We start from the raw sequence: 15,456 nt of genomic DNA on the forward strand, positions 1-15,456 counted from the left end.
CCACACAGACGCACAAACAGAAAGAGAAGATCAGATTTTAACCATCTATTCTTCATCTTACAATATTTAAAAACATATTTCTTTAAAAAAATTTGCTGATACAACACAGCCACCTTTTATTTTTGAAAAGTCAAATTAATATGCTCACAATGGTTCACGAGGCAGTGATAAATGACTGTAATAATATAACGTATAGCTTGTTGACAAGTTCTGTACTTTAATTCAATGCTCATAATGTCTTTAAAGCAGTGAACAATGACATTTGCAATATATTAAATATCATATATTATATGTTTGTATGCTGCTTATCAATTCTAGTGTAACCTTAAAGCATATAACAGATACAAGTTAGTTTCTACTTTAGAGAAATGGTTTAGACTTTAAATGTATTTTTACATTTTTTTAAAATTCTTAATGGTTTTTTTTTCAAATAAAACTGTGCATGAATCGATTCATCAGAATTATGACCAATTTAAACATTCCTCAATATAAAAATAAATGTTGTTGTACAATTACAGAGGGTCTGATAAAGAAGTAAAAACAATTTAAAAAATCACACTATTTATTCAATTCAATTTTCAATTCAATTTTATTTGTATAGCGCCATATCACAACATACATTGTCTCAAGGCACTTTACATAGTGAGGTCAATATTACAATATTACAGGGAAAACCCAACAAATCCCACAATGAGCAAAGCACTTGGCGACGGTGGAGAGAAAAAACTCCCTTTTAACAGGAAGAAATCTCTGACAGAACCAGACTCAGTTGTGGGCGGAGCTTCTGTCTCGACCGGTTGGGGTGAGGAGAGAAATGAGGAAGAGAGGAGAGGTGGGAGGAAAGAGGGTGGGAGGAGAGAGAGGAGGAGGAGAGGTGGGAGGAGAGAAGAGAGAGAGAGGGAGAGAGAGAGAGGGGGAAGAGAGGAGAGGTGGTAGGAGAGAGGGTGGGGGTCGAGAGAGGAGGAAGAGAGAGAGGAGGAAGAGAGGAGAGGTGGGAGGAAAGAGGGTGGGAGGAGAGGGAGGAGGAGGAGAGAGAGGAGGAAGAGAGGAGAGGTGGGAGGAAAGAGGGTGGGAGGAGAGGGAGGAGGAGGAGAGAGAGGAGGAAGAGAGGAGAGGTGGGAGGAAAGAGGGTGGGGGTCGAGAGAGGAGGAGGAGAGAGAGGAGGAAGAGAGGAGAGGGAGGAGGAGGAGAGAGAGGAGAGAGAGGTGGAAGAGAGGAGAGGTGGGAGGAAAGAGGGTGGGAGGAGAGAGAGGAGGAGGAGAGGTGGGAGGAGAGAAGAGAGAGAGAGGGAGAGAGAGAGAGGGGGAAGAGAGGAGAGGTGGGAGGAGAGAGGGTGGGGGTCGAGAGAGGAGGAGGAGAGAGAGGAGGAAGAGAGGAGAGGTGGGAGGAAAGAGGGTGGGAGGAGAGGGAGGAGGAGAGAGAGGAGGAAGAGAGGAGAGGTGGGAGGAGAGAGGGTGGGGGTCGAGAGAGGAGGAGGAGAGAGAGGAGGAAGAGAGGAGAGGTGGGAGGAAAGAGGGTGGGAGGAGAGGGAGGAGGAGAGAGAGAGGTGGAAGAGAGGAGAGGTGGGAGGAAAGAGGGTGGGAGGAGAGGGAGGAGGAGAGAGAGAGGAGAGAGAGGTGGAAGAGAGGAGAGGTGGGCAGAAAGAGGGTGGGAGGAGAGAGAGAGGACAGTTGTACAACCGCCGCTGTAATCTCTACCAGACTGATACTTATAATTAAAAAATACAATTATGTTGTTGTTATTATTAGTGATGATTCATATTATTATTATTAATAATAATAATATTACTGTTATTATTGTTAATAATAATGATAATATTATTATTATCATTATTATTATTAATAATAATTATTATTATTATTAATAATAATAATAGTAATAATAATAATGACGGGTTTGGATCCTGCAGCTCTGGGGTCAGATCTACTAGGAGAGATAGAAAACACAAACAGAGTTAGTGACATGTACTGTAGATACATGGGGGCAGAGAGAGAGAGAGAGATCGAAAAAAGTGGGAGAAGGAGAGAGAGATAAAGAGAAGGAGAGAGGGAGAAAGATGCTCATGATATAAGTTCCCCCAGCAGTCTAGGCCTATAACAGTATAATAAAGAAATGGTTTATTAAACACCTGAGCAGTTCTAACTATAATCTTTATCAAAGAGGTTATTATTGATTGATGGATTGATTGTTGATTGGATGATTTAAATTCATGTTATAAGAAATATTAAATGGGATAGTTGCAGCTGTGATTAACTTATTTATTGTTTAAGTTTTGCTTATAAATCTGAAGTGAGGAGCCTGCAGTGAGAATAGTAAGATCTTGGTAACTTGAATCAGCAGACCTCTTGTTTTTGCAGCAGACCTCTTGTTTTTGCAGCAGGCCTCTTGTTTTTGCTGACCTCTGGTGGTTGAACTCTGCTGTGACGCTTTGACGTGTGAAGATGTTGTTCTTTTGTTTAATGGACTGATGTCATTTATTTAAACTCTAAAATAGATCCAAACACACACACACACTTACATGTTTGTGCTGGAGCTCAGACGAGTGAAATGTTTAGCAGTTGCTGCTGGATCCATCTGAATGATGGTTTTCATTGTTTATTGAAGTGAATCCACAATAACTCTTTTCCTATATTAGTCTCTTTAATCTTCATCACTTTAACGTTTAACTGCCGTCGAGGGAAAACGCGTTCGCTCATGAAGTCGGTAAATCTCCTTCGCTCTCACACAAGTGGAGAGGAGCAGGAGCATGCACGCACACACACACACACACACACACACACACACACACACACACACACACACACACACACACACTGTTTGTTACGAGACAAAGCGGCAGTGAAGCGTTTAACCTGCGGGAAGAAGCGACATTCCTCACGAAATGCTGCTGCTGTTTTCTCAGCAGGATCTGCAGGAATCTATGGCAGCTCAGGAATGTTCACACACACAAACACACACACACACACACACACACACACACACACACACCCTTGTGTGTCACCTGTGGGTCATTTTATTTGAGGGGAACCACCATAATAACCATGAAGTCGATGATCAGTCCTCTCTGATCCTAGCTGAGCAGAGAGATGCTCCTGTAGTGTTACATAACTCGTGTGTGTGTGTGTGTGTGTGTGTGTGTGTGATTGTAATTATTAATATTGTTGGTTCTGTGAAAAGACGAGAGAATCACTGACATGATTCATATGTGTGACCCCTCTACATCCCCCAGAATCCCGTCCTGCTCCGTTTCCTGATGACGTTTAACCACAGAATCTGTCGCCCACCGTCTGAGGCAGGAATTTAAAAACAGAAGTCGGCATTTCCAAAGCTAGTTATATGGTGAAAAGGTTTCTCATAACTCACTCACATTTACTGAAACAAACCACTGTCTTCCTCCCTGTCACACTTTTGTCTCCCACCTCCTCCCTCCCTCCCTCCCTCACACACACACACACACACACACACACACAATGACAGATTGATAATGTGGTCGAGGTTCATCATCAGCTTCTCTCTGCAGATAAAGAAAAAGGTCTGTTGGTTTAACTGAGTGCATATTTCTCTCTCTCACACACACACACACACACACACACACACACACACACACACACACACACATAATCAATAACATAACTATGATCTGCAGAAGTTGCAGGCGTGGTTTATCAGAGGAAACCACTGCTTGTGCTGCGTCAAGTTAGAGAGATAATCCGGGAATAAGCAGCTTCCCCTTCAAAATAAATGTTTTTATTTGCTCGAAAATTGCAATAATCTTTCTTTGGCACTATATTTTAGCTTGATATTACATTGTTTTACTATGTATTTTCATTTAGAAAATCATAATGAAGCGAAAACAGGGAAGCATAGAAATATGTCACTTATGTTATGTTTACGCTGCAAAAGCAAACAGGATGTTGATGTTTTTAAATGTTTCGGTAAAAGTCGTTGGGCTTTTTATTTAATACAGATTCAAGTCCTTGTACAACATGAGCTAGTGTGTGTTGCTCTAATCAATCACAACTTCACTTTTGGGAACTTGCTCAATCTGAGGAAAAAAGAGGAAGAAACTAAATAATAAATGTGACAGAGGGGTTAAACTAAAATATTAAAGGGACAGTTCAGTGATTTTGAAGTGGGGTTGTATGAGTTACTTATGCATAGTTAATATGTCACCTTAAAAAGATGTTTTGCGTTGGTCCCCTCTGCAACAGTGTGACTCAGACTAACGCTGCTTCCACTTCTCCTCCAAACTCTGTTAAATGACTTCACTGATCACCATCTCCATAAGGTCACATATTAACTATGCATAAGTAACTCATACAGCCCCACCTCAAAATCACTGAACTGTCCCTTTAAGCCTCAATTACATTTCTGTCAGAGGTTTAAATATAGACATCTGAGGCATCATTGACAATTTTAAATAAAAGAAGCATATATCGGCCGATGTATCGGTATCGGTAATCTTGTTCTCCCAAACATCGCCATCCATATCGGTCGGGCTCTGGTCGTTTTATTTTGAAGGCGAGCTCACAGGAAGTGCTGCTGCGGCTCCCTGGTCCTCCGCCTCCTGCTGCTGCTCGCGGTCTCACCGGCTCAGTGCGAACAGCCTCCAGCTGCCGTCGCTTCACTTTCACATCAGCAGGTGAGAAAAACACTCGCCTCTCTTATTTTTCTTTTTTTTTAAAGGCTCCAATCAGCTGCGCTGCTTTTGGTTTCACATGTCCGTGTGTTGTTTAGTAAAGTTCCCCCCCCCCCCCGCTGTGTGCGTGTGTGTGTCTCTGTCTGTGTGTGTGTGTGTGTGTGTGTGTGTGTGTGTGTGTGTCTGTGTCTGTGTGTGTGTGTGTGTGTGTGTGTGTGTGTGTGTGTGTGTGTCTGTGTCTCTGTCTATGTGTGTGTGTGTGTGTGTGTGTGTGGCAGCGCAGGTGCGCGAACGCGTAAATTGGCGTTCGTCTGCGCGTAATTGGCGATGCGGCTGCGGTGCCGCAGTGGGTCTTCTGTTTTTTTTGGCTAGTGAAGGCATCCGTCCTCTGCGGGGGCTCGTCGGGCAGCGCATCCCGTGTGTGTGTGTGTGTGTGTGTGTGTGTGTGTGCGCGTGTGTGTGTGTCGCTCCCTCGGGGAGGATCAGCAGCAGGACGGGTCCGACCTGTAACTGAGCAGCTCGACGCTTCTTCCTTTTTTTTGATTCCGTCCCTCTGAGTGCTGGTGAGACGTGACAGCGGAAACCAAACCACCTCCAGTCGGTTCATCACATCCTCTATCACCAACCACCACCTTATCAAACCTCTCATCAGAATCTGTTATGACAGATGATGAGGTGGACTGGTTCCTCCTTCACTGAGCAGAATCACCTCGAAGCTGATTGAACTGAACACCCAACAACAATAATGTTTTGGAGATGTCTTGACTCAGTTATATGATATTTTTTGGAGCAGGGGATTTGTGGAGCTTGAGGTGACGACAAGTATGAAAGAATATTACATAGAGTTTGGACATGAAAGTGAAATGTGATGCGGTATCGTTTCCAGATGCAGGTGTAGTTTTCCTTGAGGCATCGTGCTGTTCCAACTTTGAAGATGCCCAAATATAATATTTCACTCAGGGTTTCCACAACCCCAAAACATGTTTGAATATATTTCCTAGTCAATAGGATTCTGTGGCTCCTCGTCTCCCCCTCCCTCATCCAGGTGTGTAGCAGAATCAACGCTGGCCCCCAGGTGAAAACCTGGAGGCGTCTTTCTGAGAGTCAGAGTTTGTCTCGTCCAGTCTCGGCTCCTGTAGAAACATGATGGACTCCGTGGACGACAACTCGCTCTCCGTGTGGATGCAAGTGCTCATCCCAAAGTAAAACACACAATGATTCTTATAGTTTCAGGTGATTACGTACTAATTGAAACATCGTTAGGTTGAATATTATATTTGATTTCTGCTCCGCGCTCGTCCTTTAATACATAACAGACGTGCTCTTCATCTTGCGGTGATGACTTGACTTATGTGAAAACGCACATGGTCGTGATGCGTTTGTCTTTGTGCAATTATTGCAACGGCGTGTGCTGAAACAACGGGCAGGTGCAGTCGCCGGCGTTGTTTGCGTTTGTCTTCCAATTAATATTAATATATTAATGATATGCAGCGAACACGCCTGCAAAGTGATGTTAGTTTTTCAGGGTAGGTTTTAAAAATATGACTCTTTTTCCATCACTTTGTCGTCCTCTGATCAACTTTCCTAATGTCAACAGTCACTCAAACTTGTTAGAGGTCGTGGGGTCAGGGGGGTCATGGGGGTCATGGGGGTCATGGGGGTCCCGGAACCGTATGAGTTTCACGATCGTCCAGACCTCGACGTGCTTCATGTGTCCGTCTGCAGAATGTGAGTCGTGTTCTGTTGCAATGTTGCTGCAAGACGTGTGAGGAAACAACGTGTCTGAGGAACAGGTTGTTGTAATATGAAAGGAAGTGTGTGTGTGTGTGTGTGTGTGTGTTTTAGAAAGACCTGCTTTTCCTGTATTTGCGTTTGCATTTTTTTTATTGGTTGACTCACTCGTTCACTCCAGTGGAGACTTAACTAATGGGTTTGGCTCTAACAGTCTTGTGCACAGGTAGGATAGTGTGTGTGTGTGTGTGTGTGTGTGTGTGTGTGTGTGTGTGTGTGTGTCTGTGTGTGTGTGTGTGTGTGTGTGTGTGTGTGTGTGTGTGTGTGTGTGTGTGTGCGTGTGCGTGTGTGCGTGCGTGCGTGCGTGCGTGAGATTGCTTATTCATGTAATGGCTCTGCCAGCAAACAGTCGGCAACACAGGAGTGCTTAATTGACTTTGTGGGTGTGTCCGGCTTTTGTACCCAACACACACACACACACACACACACACTGATAGAGAGAGGAGAGCTCAAGGGGCAGTGGGTGTGGTGGTGGGAGAGGTTCATCCTTTGATAAATATTATCTGCAGAACAACGTCTGACGACGACGTCGACGACGGGTCAAACACCACGTGATCGCTGTGAGATTTAAACTGGAGAAGTTGGAAAAGCTTCTTACAAATGTCTGTTCTCGCCAAAAATGCATGAATGTGACTATTGTTCCGTTCAGTTCAAGACATTTAATCCTTAGAATCTGAGGGAAAAATATTAAAAAGGTGTGGCAGTGGCAGTGACAGTCAGGTCTTAAGGTCCGGCTCACGGTCGCTGCTGGAGCCGGTCGAGTTCCTCTCCGGGGGGGGGTCCTGCTGTGTGCACATGGGGTCATTGTCACGTTGAAACAGGAAAGAGACAAAAACACAAACTGTTGGAAACAAATCAACGACCTGAAATATCAAACCGCTGTCGGCCCACATCTGTTTTCTGGATATTCTCTGGACAACAAAACCAGATGACCGCATCCAAACCACATTTGGAGTTGGTTAGAAATACAATCACATCCCTTCAGCTTCATGAAGGGATGGCCCTTCAGAATCTTTGGCTCCTGAAATCGGACGACCATGTCGAAGCCGTGGCAGAAAGGTCGGAGATGTCTGGACACTAATCTGACGTGAGTCACCTACAGACGACAGTGCCGACCGTTTGTCCTCCAGATCTAATTTGAGATGTAAATCTAATTCTCCAAACCGGGACGAACAGATCGATGAGGTCCACATTCTTTTGGCCATAGTTTGAGGAGCCTGATTTGTCAAGTATAAAGAGATCACCGTGGTAACCAAAATGTGGCTGCGCGTGTCACGTTAAATGAAGTCCCCCGCTGGACGAGAGCGCCCGCTCAGTTCCTCACATCTCACACACTCGTCCTCGTCATCGTCTGAAGGAGAAGCGGCGGTTTCATGAGCCGCCGCTTCTCCTCTGGAGAAAAGAAATATTCCCACTTATGGACTTGTTATGGCTCTTCAGTTGAATGACTGTGTGTGTGTGTGTGTGTGTGTGTGTGTGTGTGTGTGTGTGTGTGTGTGTGTGTGTGTGTGTGTGTGTGTGTGTGTGTGTGTGTGTGTGTGTGTGTGTGTGTGTGTGTGTGTGTGTGTGTGTGTGTGTGCGTGCGTGCGTGCGTGCGTGCGTGCGTGCGTGCGTGCGTGCGTGCGTGCGTGCGTGCGTGCGTGCGTGCGTGCGTGCGTGCGTGCGTGCGTGCGTGCGTGCGAGCGTGCGAACGCTCCAAAATGTCACGTGGTGTGGTCAGATGGTCCGTCCTGATGTCGTCTGTTCCTCGACCTCAGTGGTAAAGGTCACGAGGTCAAGGTCAAAGGTTAAAGGAGGATTCACAGGACGTATGAAAAGAGAATCCACTCCTCTGACACTGACCCACGTCGTCATGACGGTGGATGTTATTGATCGTCTGTCGTGGTGAAACGACACATTTCTGAAGATGAACTAGAAAAACCTCAGCTGCTCCATCAGCATGTTTCAGTGGTTTATGATTCATATGTCACAGTAACTGACATCTGGGTCATATTCATCCTCTTCTTCTTCTTCTTTTGAGGAATCTTCTTTCTGTGAAGCTCATTCCCTGAGCGTCCAGAGGATGTGAACAGATCTTATCACGGCGCTGAGTTCCAGGAAACTTCCTAAGTGAAATTGACAATTCGACCGGACGCTCTGGTTCTTCCTTCAGTCGTGTTATTGGAAATCAGACATTTTTTGTGTGTAATCCTGCAGAGAGACGGACAATTGACAGAGACGCAATTTCTTCTTTCTTTTTAGAACTGACTTGTCTTTGTTCGTGGAACAAAATGCGTCAATGTGAACTGGTCCACTGCCACTTCAGTGACACACAGACTTCCTCCTGCCGCGTATACAATGGGGATTTTTTGGATGTAGTGGGAGTGTCAGCTGCTGAACTCGGAGCGCACGCACACACACACACACACACACACACACACACACACACACACACACACACACACACACACACACACACACACACACACACACACAGGTTTGTTGTTGTGCCACTGGTTTGTCCGAGCTGAGTCACGTCAATGACAATCACCTGACGGAGACAAGATGCTGAGAGGCAGGAGAGAGAAATCAGGCGTTTCTTTATATTACCTGGCATCTCTCTCTCACACACACACACACACACACACACACGCACACGCACACACACACACATGCTTATGAAACAGGACAATGAGGCAACACGGGACCGTCCACATCTCACAACGTTGGCATCACTGACACATTAGCTGATCATATGGATAATGTCTGGACGTCCCCATGTTTTAGTGACTTGGTGTTTCTTGTTCTGTTCCCTCGCTCGTCTTCTCTCTCTCCTTCATCCTGTCGTCTACAGCCGAGTGCACGACACTCCCCGAAACTGGAAATACAAGGTTTCTCCTTCGTCTCTTAGTCTCTGTCGGACAAAGGTCGTCGGCATCTTCTAATTTTTTGGGGCTGAGGCCAGTTGCTTTGTTCTTGAATGATCCTGAAATTGCTTCTAGTTCATCATCAACAGCAACAATTTGTGTTTTACAGAGAGACGACAATGATTTTAATGTAAAAATTCAATGCACATGCATTTTATAAAAGTTGTTAACGCTAAAATAATTTCATACTGTTTTAGTTTGAAATATTAGGGGCACGTTTGCTGAAACATGAGGTTCAGTTGTCAATCAAATTCAATATTTATTCATTTGCAACAAGGAGGTAAAGAAAATTTGCCGTGTGTGAATTTGTTCTTTTGATTACTTGTAATTGCATCAGAAAATAAATCCATTTCATTTCGGATCCAAATCATTTGATTGACAGTCAACAGGCTGATGCAGCAGGCGGAGCTGACCAGCAGGTGGCGACGTCACAGTGTCACTCGAACACCTCGGCCTCCGCCGACACAATGACACTGTCGATTAGAATCAAACCACTTCCTCGTTTGGCTCTGACAGAATTAGAACTCGAGAAGCTTTCTGACAAACCATTTCTTTTTATTTTCTTTCCCGTCCTGATGATGATGATCTCTACATATTAAATCTAAAGGAGCTCCAGTTGATTTGACCCCTGAGGTCGTGACGGTGGAGAGGAACAGAGCTTGTGTCTGCAGACAAACAGGCGGAGCGTCTTTGTTGGCCTGAGACACGATCATCAAATCATCCAGACGTCGGCTGGAGGATCGTGAAGGATCTGATTGATGGGATGCACAGTATCGATCAGGAGCAGCACGAGTTATTCCCCCGCTGTCTGTTTGTAAAACTGAACTGAATTTGTGGAATATATTTATTCCCCCAGGTGGTGGTGAAAGTAATTCTCATGGTCCCATGAATCATTTAGCTTTTGAAATGTCAAAGAACCCATTTGACTAATATGATGGGATGAATCTTTGTCGGACGTCTGAGCCTCGCTGCCCTTCTGCATTTTCACAGCTCCGTGTTGTTTCCTGTAAAATATCATCAGTAAATTCTGCCCCACAGGAAGCTGACGCTCATCGGCAGTCAGTGATTGTTCTCTGACTTCCCCTCGCAGGCAGCGCGCTGCTTCTCTATTAGTCTCCAACGTGGTGTGAAATCCAGCTGCACAATCTTGACACTCGCCTGAGAGAATTCATCCGGTCGGATCTTTCCTCAACCACGTGAGCGGTGATGGACGCGGTCGCTGCCTGTGATGCATGAACGTGACTGTACACACTCCTCTCACAATCTGTCCACGATCTCTCTTCATGTAATCCTCCGCTCGACTCCTTCGTTCCCTCTGACCTCGCCGACCTCTGAGTTGTTCTCACCGGTGGAGGAGACGCAGGGCGGCGGTTGCTACGCGCGTCGTCGACGGGGAGACGTGATTTCTGACGCCGCGGCGAGAACTGAGAGCGACGCCCTGACGCGTGGACCCGTCGACTCCGTCCTTCTTCTCCGTATTACACAACAACACCACCTTTTCAATCCACTGTTGACATACAAACAGATTCAGAATTTCTGTCTTTAAATGCAACGTTTGGACTTTGACCGTGGCTGTTGGACTGAGATAGACGCTCACATTCCTCACACAGATAAAAAAAAAAAATCCTTTTACCTGTTACGAGCTTTGACCACGATGTCACTCAGGTCAAAGGTCACATTTTGGATAAATGAGCAATTTGAAGAAATGATTTACGGTTTGAGGGCAGGACACACACACACACACACACATACACACACACACACACACACACACACACTCTCTGTCTGCACCAGACTCCGTAGAGAAATGTTAGGATTTACACAATCTTACTGTCAATGTGTGTGTGTGTGTGTGTGTGTGTGTGTGTGTGTGTGTGTGTGTGTGTGTGTGTGTGTGTGTGTGTGTGTGTGTGTGTGTGTGTGTGTGTGTGTGTGTGTGTGTGTGTGTGTGTGTGTGTGTCACGTCGGCTCGCTGGTGTCGGGGCGGGGAGACGTTCCGGCCTCCGGCTTCATTTGCACTTTAAAAAATATCTTTGTACTGGTTCTGCCTGTTTCCTGAAGAACAAGGTACGTTCAGCCTCTGCAGGTGTGTGTCATGCCCTGGATGCTGATCACACGCCTTGTTCTTCAAGGACGAAGACGCCAGATATTGTCAGACTCTCATCTCGTCAGTGAGGATATTCCTCCTTTCTCTGTTTACTAGATATTAAAACTGAACTTCTGGACTGTCGGTCGGACAAAAACGAGCAGTTTGTAGATCATGTCTCCTTTGGGCTTCAGGAAAGATTGTCCACGATCTAATGACGCTCGGCCGTCGAAATGATTCGTGGATTCTAATCCAGAAAAGTAATGTGCAGATGAATTCACAGACATTGAAGCAGGAAACTTCAGAGGAGCAGTCGAGCGATTTCCTCGACGTGAGCTGACGACTGAGTCCTGGAGGATTCGTCTGCTGACGACTGTCCGCATGTCTTTGACCAACTATCAAAAACCCCATGAAAAGATCTCCAGGGTTACGATCAGGCGCGAGAGAAAGGATGCTGCGAGGACGAGGGAACGTCTGCTACGTTTAGCTTTTTCAGTCAATCGACTACTCGATGAATTGACGAATAGTTGCGCCGCCAATAGATGGAGTTGCTCCAGATGACACCTGATCACACGCCCCCCGCCTCCCCTCCCATGGAGTGTTCGTGGGCCCTGAATTCCACCTCTGACCAATAGCGTCTCCTCCCTCATGCCCCCCCCCCCCCCCGGTGGAGTCCTCCTCCTCCCCCTACTCCTCCTCCGCTGGCCGAGTCGCTGCTGCACTCAGCTCTCAACCTCCCGGACTATCTGACTCTGAACGTGTGTGTGTGTGTGTTGCAGTGTGTGTGTGTGTGTGTGTGTTGCAGTGTGTGTGTGTGAGAAGCAGCCTCTTGGGTTTGTTATGTGGGAGTTTGTTTTCTGACGGAGAGACGTGAGGAGGTGATGAGGAGGACGATGGGCTCCTCTCAGCCTCTGCTGGCTCAGGTTAGTGTGTGTGTGTGTGTGTGTGTGTGTGTGTGTGTGTGTGTGTGTGTGTGTGTGTGTGTGTGTGTGTGTGTGTGTGTGTGTGTGTGTGTGTGTGTGTGTGTGTGTGTGTGTGTGTGTGTGTGTGTGTGTGTGTCACTGCTCAAACTGCAAGATAAATGATAACTAATTGTGTTTTTCAAAATGTCTTAAAGTGTGACGAGTGTCCCAGAAGAACAAGGTGTCAATCAGAGCCTGTCACATGTTTAGTTTTAGTACGTGACTTCAAACGAACCGATGTCGGGACGTCAGTGTCACTGATGAGAAGCGAGAGGATGATTTGAAAAACAAGAGATGGAACTCAACAGCCTGCCACCGGGGGGGGGGGGGTCCACACTGTACCCAATCAATGTGAGTGCTCATCAGGCTGGGCACACACACACACACACACACACACACACACACACACACACACACACACACACAGACACACACACCGGCATCAGTCATCTTGAAATGAAAATATTTTTGCTTGTTTTCAAGGTTCAATAATTACCTTCTCATGATCATATGATCCAACTGAGTCATGACAACACAAGTAGTACTTCAATAGTATTGTCTATATATATCTATATATATATATCTATATACACACACACTATCCTCAGGAGCTGATCTCCTGCTCTTCATTTCTTATCGGCTGACTGTTACTTGACATGAGAGACAGATGAGTTATGATCCTGTGGTCTACAGATTCATGTCATGTTTTTTGTCTTATTTTTATGATCATATTCCATAAAGCGAGCCAGTCAGACACCAGGGGGTCAACAGGACGGCTGGAGAGACGCGTTCCGCCTCTGGAACTCTTTGAATCCCCAGATCTGGTTGACATTTGTTGAGTCAGACCACGGTGATTCTGACCGGAGCTGCGTGAAACACTTTCTGCAAAAGTGAAACACAAGCCAGGAATATGAGGAGTGAGACGTCTGGTCGCTCCCTCTCTCTCCTCACCTCCTTTTTCTTCTTCCTTCACTTGTTCCACCAGGAAATATTGTCCACGCACCTTTAGAAAGGCGCCAATGTGACACACACACTGGACTTATCACACCACGCGATCTCAATGTGGTGGAGGGTTTGAGGACAACAGGCTCCTGTGTTCACTGTGTGTTTCTGCAGAAGCGTTCGTGTGTCGTGTGTGTGTGTGTGTGGTGTGTGTGTGTGTGTGTGTGTGTGTGTGTGTGTGGTGTGTGTGGTGTGTGTGTGTGTGGTGTGTGTGTGTGTGTGTGTGTGTGTGTGTGTGTGTGCGTGTGTGTGTGTGAACCACTTCACCGACTCTGTTAACTAATCTCCTGGAGGACAATAACACATCATTTCAGTTGTAAGACGTTGTCTCAGGACCTTTTGCTGTCGCTCATCCTGCTGCAGTTAATGAACAAGTGAAACCCTCAACTTCCTCCATTCACTCTGCTGCTGCACGTTAATCTAGTCGATGTTTCCTGTGCCGTGGATTAACCTGGCGGCCCCCCGTCCTCCCCCTGCCTGTCCCCCCAGGTGAGCCCCGGGCTCCACACCGAGTGCTAACATGCTGCAGCAGTCCAACCCGACCTCCAGCACCCTGCAGCTGGTGGCCAACGACATGACGGACATCATGGAGAACCTGGACACCCGCGAGCTGGACCTGGGAGACGGCGAGTACGACACCACGGACACCCCCGTCGCAGGTACGCGCCGTTTCATCGGCCATCGGGTTCGTATATCGCATATATAGATGGATGAATAAGTGTATATCTGATGCTGATGCTGTTCTCCAGCGGAGCATCTGCCCTTCTCGGTGATCCACCGCACGGTGGGCTTCAAGCAGCCCGAGGCCGAGGTCTACCTGTCCTCGCCCATCACGGCCAAGATCCTGGAGGTGGAGCGCTTCACCGCGGCCCAGGACCGCTTCAACGTCACCACGCAGAGGAGCGTCAACAAGGTGCACGGCGCCAGCAGCAAAACGGGATTATCGCAATTATTTTAAAAACGTGTATTTCTAAATGTGTGTGTGTGTGTGTGTGTGTGGTTTGTGTGTGTTTGTTTGTGTGTGTGTGTGTGCGTGTGGTGTGTGTGTGGTTTGTGTGTGTTTGTTTGTGTGTGTGTGTGTGTGTGTGTGTCTGTGGTTTGTGTGTGTGTGTGTCTGTGTGTGTGTGTGTCTGTGTGTGTGTGTCTGTGTGTGTGTGGTTTGTGTGTGTGTGTGTGTGTGTGTGCGTGTGGTGTGTGTGTGGTTTGTGTGTGTTTGTTTGTGTGTGTGTGTGTGTGTGTGTGTCTGTGGTTTGTGTGTGTGTGTGTCTGTGGTTTGTCTGTGTGTGTGTGTCTGTGTGTGTGTGTGTGTGTGTGTGTGTGTGTGTGTGTGAGTGTGTGTGCGTCTGCGTGTGCGTGTTCAGTCGTTGCCGGCGGTGTTCAAGATCGAGATGAAACACGGTGAGTTCACGTGGCTGGTGAAGAGGAAGGAGAAACACTTCATGGAGCTGCACAAAGAGCTCCGGACGTACAAGACCTTCATGAGGCTGCCGCTGCCGTCCCGCAGGTGAACACGCGCCGGGGGGCCGAGGATGTCCGGTGAACGGGCGTGGATCAGATTGACTGTAAATCCAACAAGCGCCTGACCGACCCTCTGTCATGTCCCTCCGCAGTCACACGATCAAGAGGAACACGGCGGCGAGGAGCGAGGTGACGCCGATACCCAACCTGCCCCGAGGAGGTCGCGACGAGCTGGCCCGGGAGGAGCAGGTGTCCAGTCGCAGGGTGCGTCCGTCACTCGCTTTCCTTTCTACCCATTTATTAAATTTTGGATGTGATTGTTAATTATGGGCCGATGCTTCTTTTTCCTTTTGTTGCAGAGACAACTGGAGGACTACTTGAACAACCTGCTCAAGATGCCGATGTACAGGAACTACCACGCCACGGTAACGGACGGGGACAATGTTCATGCTGCCAGGTCTTCAAGAAAAGGATTTTGATGATATGCAGCAACGGGAAGTTAAACATTTTGATTGTTGTCATTTCTCAGATGGAGTTCATTGACGTTAGCCAGCTCTCCTTCATCCACGACCTGGGACCAAAGGGCTTGTACGAGCCACTCACTGTAAGATG

The 15,456-nt window shown here is 46.9% G+C and overlaps 1 protein-coding gene across 2 annotated transcripts in view; it reads left to right on the forward strand.

Annotated features, from left to right (window-relative positions):
- Positions 1-4,518: 4,518 nt before the first annotated feature.
- pld1b (phospholipase D1b) overlaps positions 4,519-15,456 on the forward strand; it is a 22,285-nt gene continuing 11,347 nt past the window's right edge. For both annotated transcript variants that reach the window (XM_047329942.1, XM_035619068.2), the window contains exons 1-7: positions 4,519-4,642; positions 13,876-14,045; positions 14,136-14,299; positions 14,748-14,890; positions 14,997-15,108; positions 15,204-15,269; positions 15,374-15,432. In XM_047329942.1, coding sequence (XP_047185898.1) covers positions 13,907-14,045; positions 14,136-14,299; positions 14,748-14,890; positions 14,997-15,108; positions 15,204-15,269; positions 15,374-15,432 — 683 coding nt within the window. In that variant the 5' untranslated portion in view covers positions 4,519-4,642; positions 13,876-13,906. The remainder of the gene's footprint in view (positions 4,643-13,875; positions 14,046-14,135; positions 14,300-14,747; positions 14,891-14,996; positions 15,109-15,203; positions 15,270-15,373; positions 15,433-15,456) is intronic.

This window comes from Scophthalmus maximus, chromosome 21 (assembly GCF_022379125.1).
Source record: "Scophthalmus maximus strain ysfricsl-2021 chromosome 21, ASM2237912v1, whole genome shotgun sequence".
NCBI lineage: Eukaryota > Metazoa > Chordata > Actinopteri > Pleuronectiformes > Scophthalmidae > Scophthalmus > Scophthalmus maximus.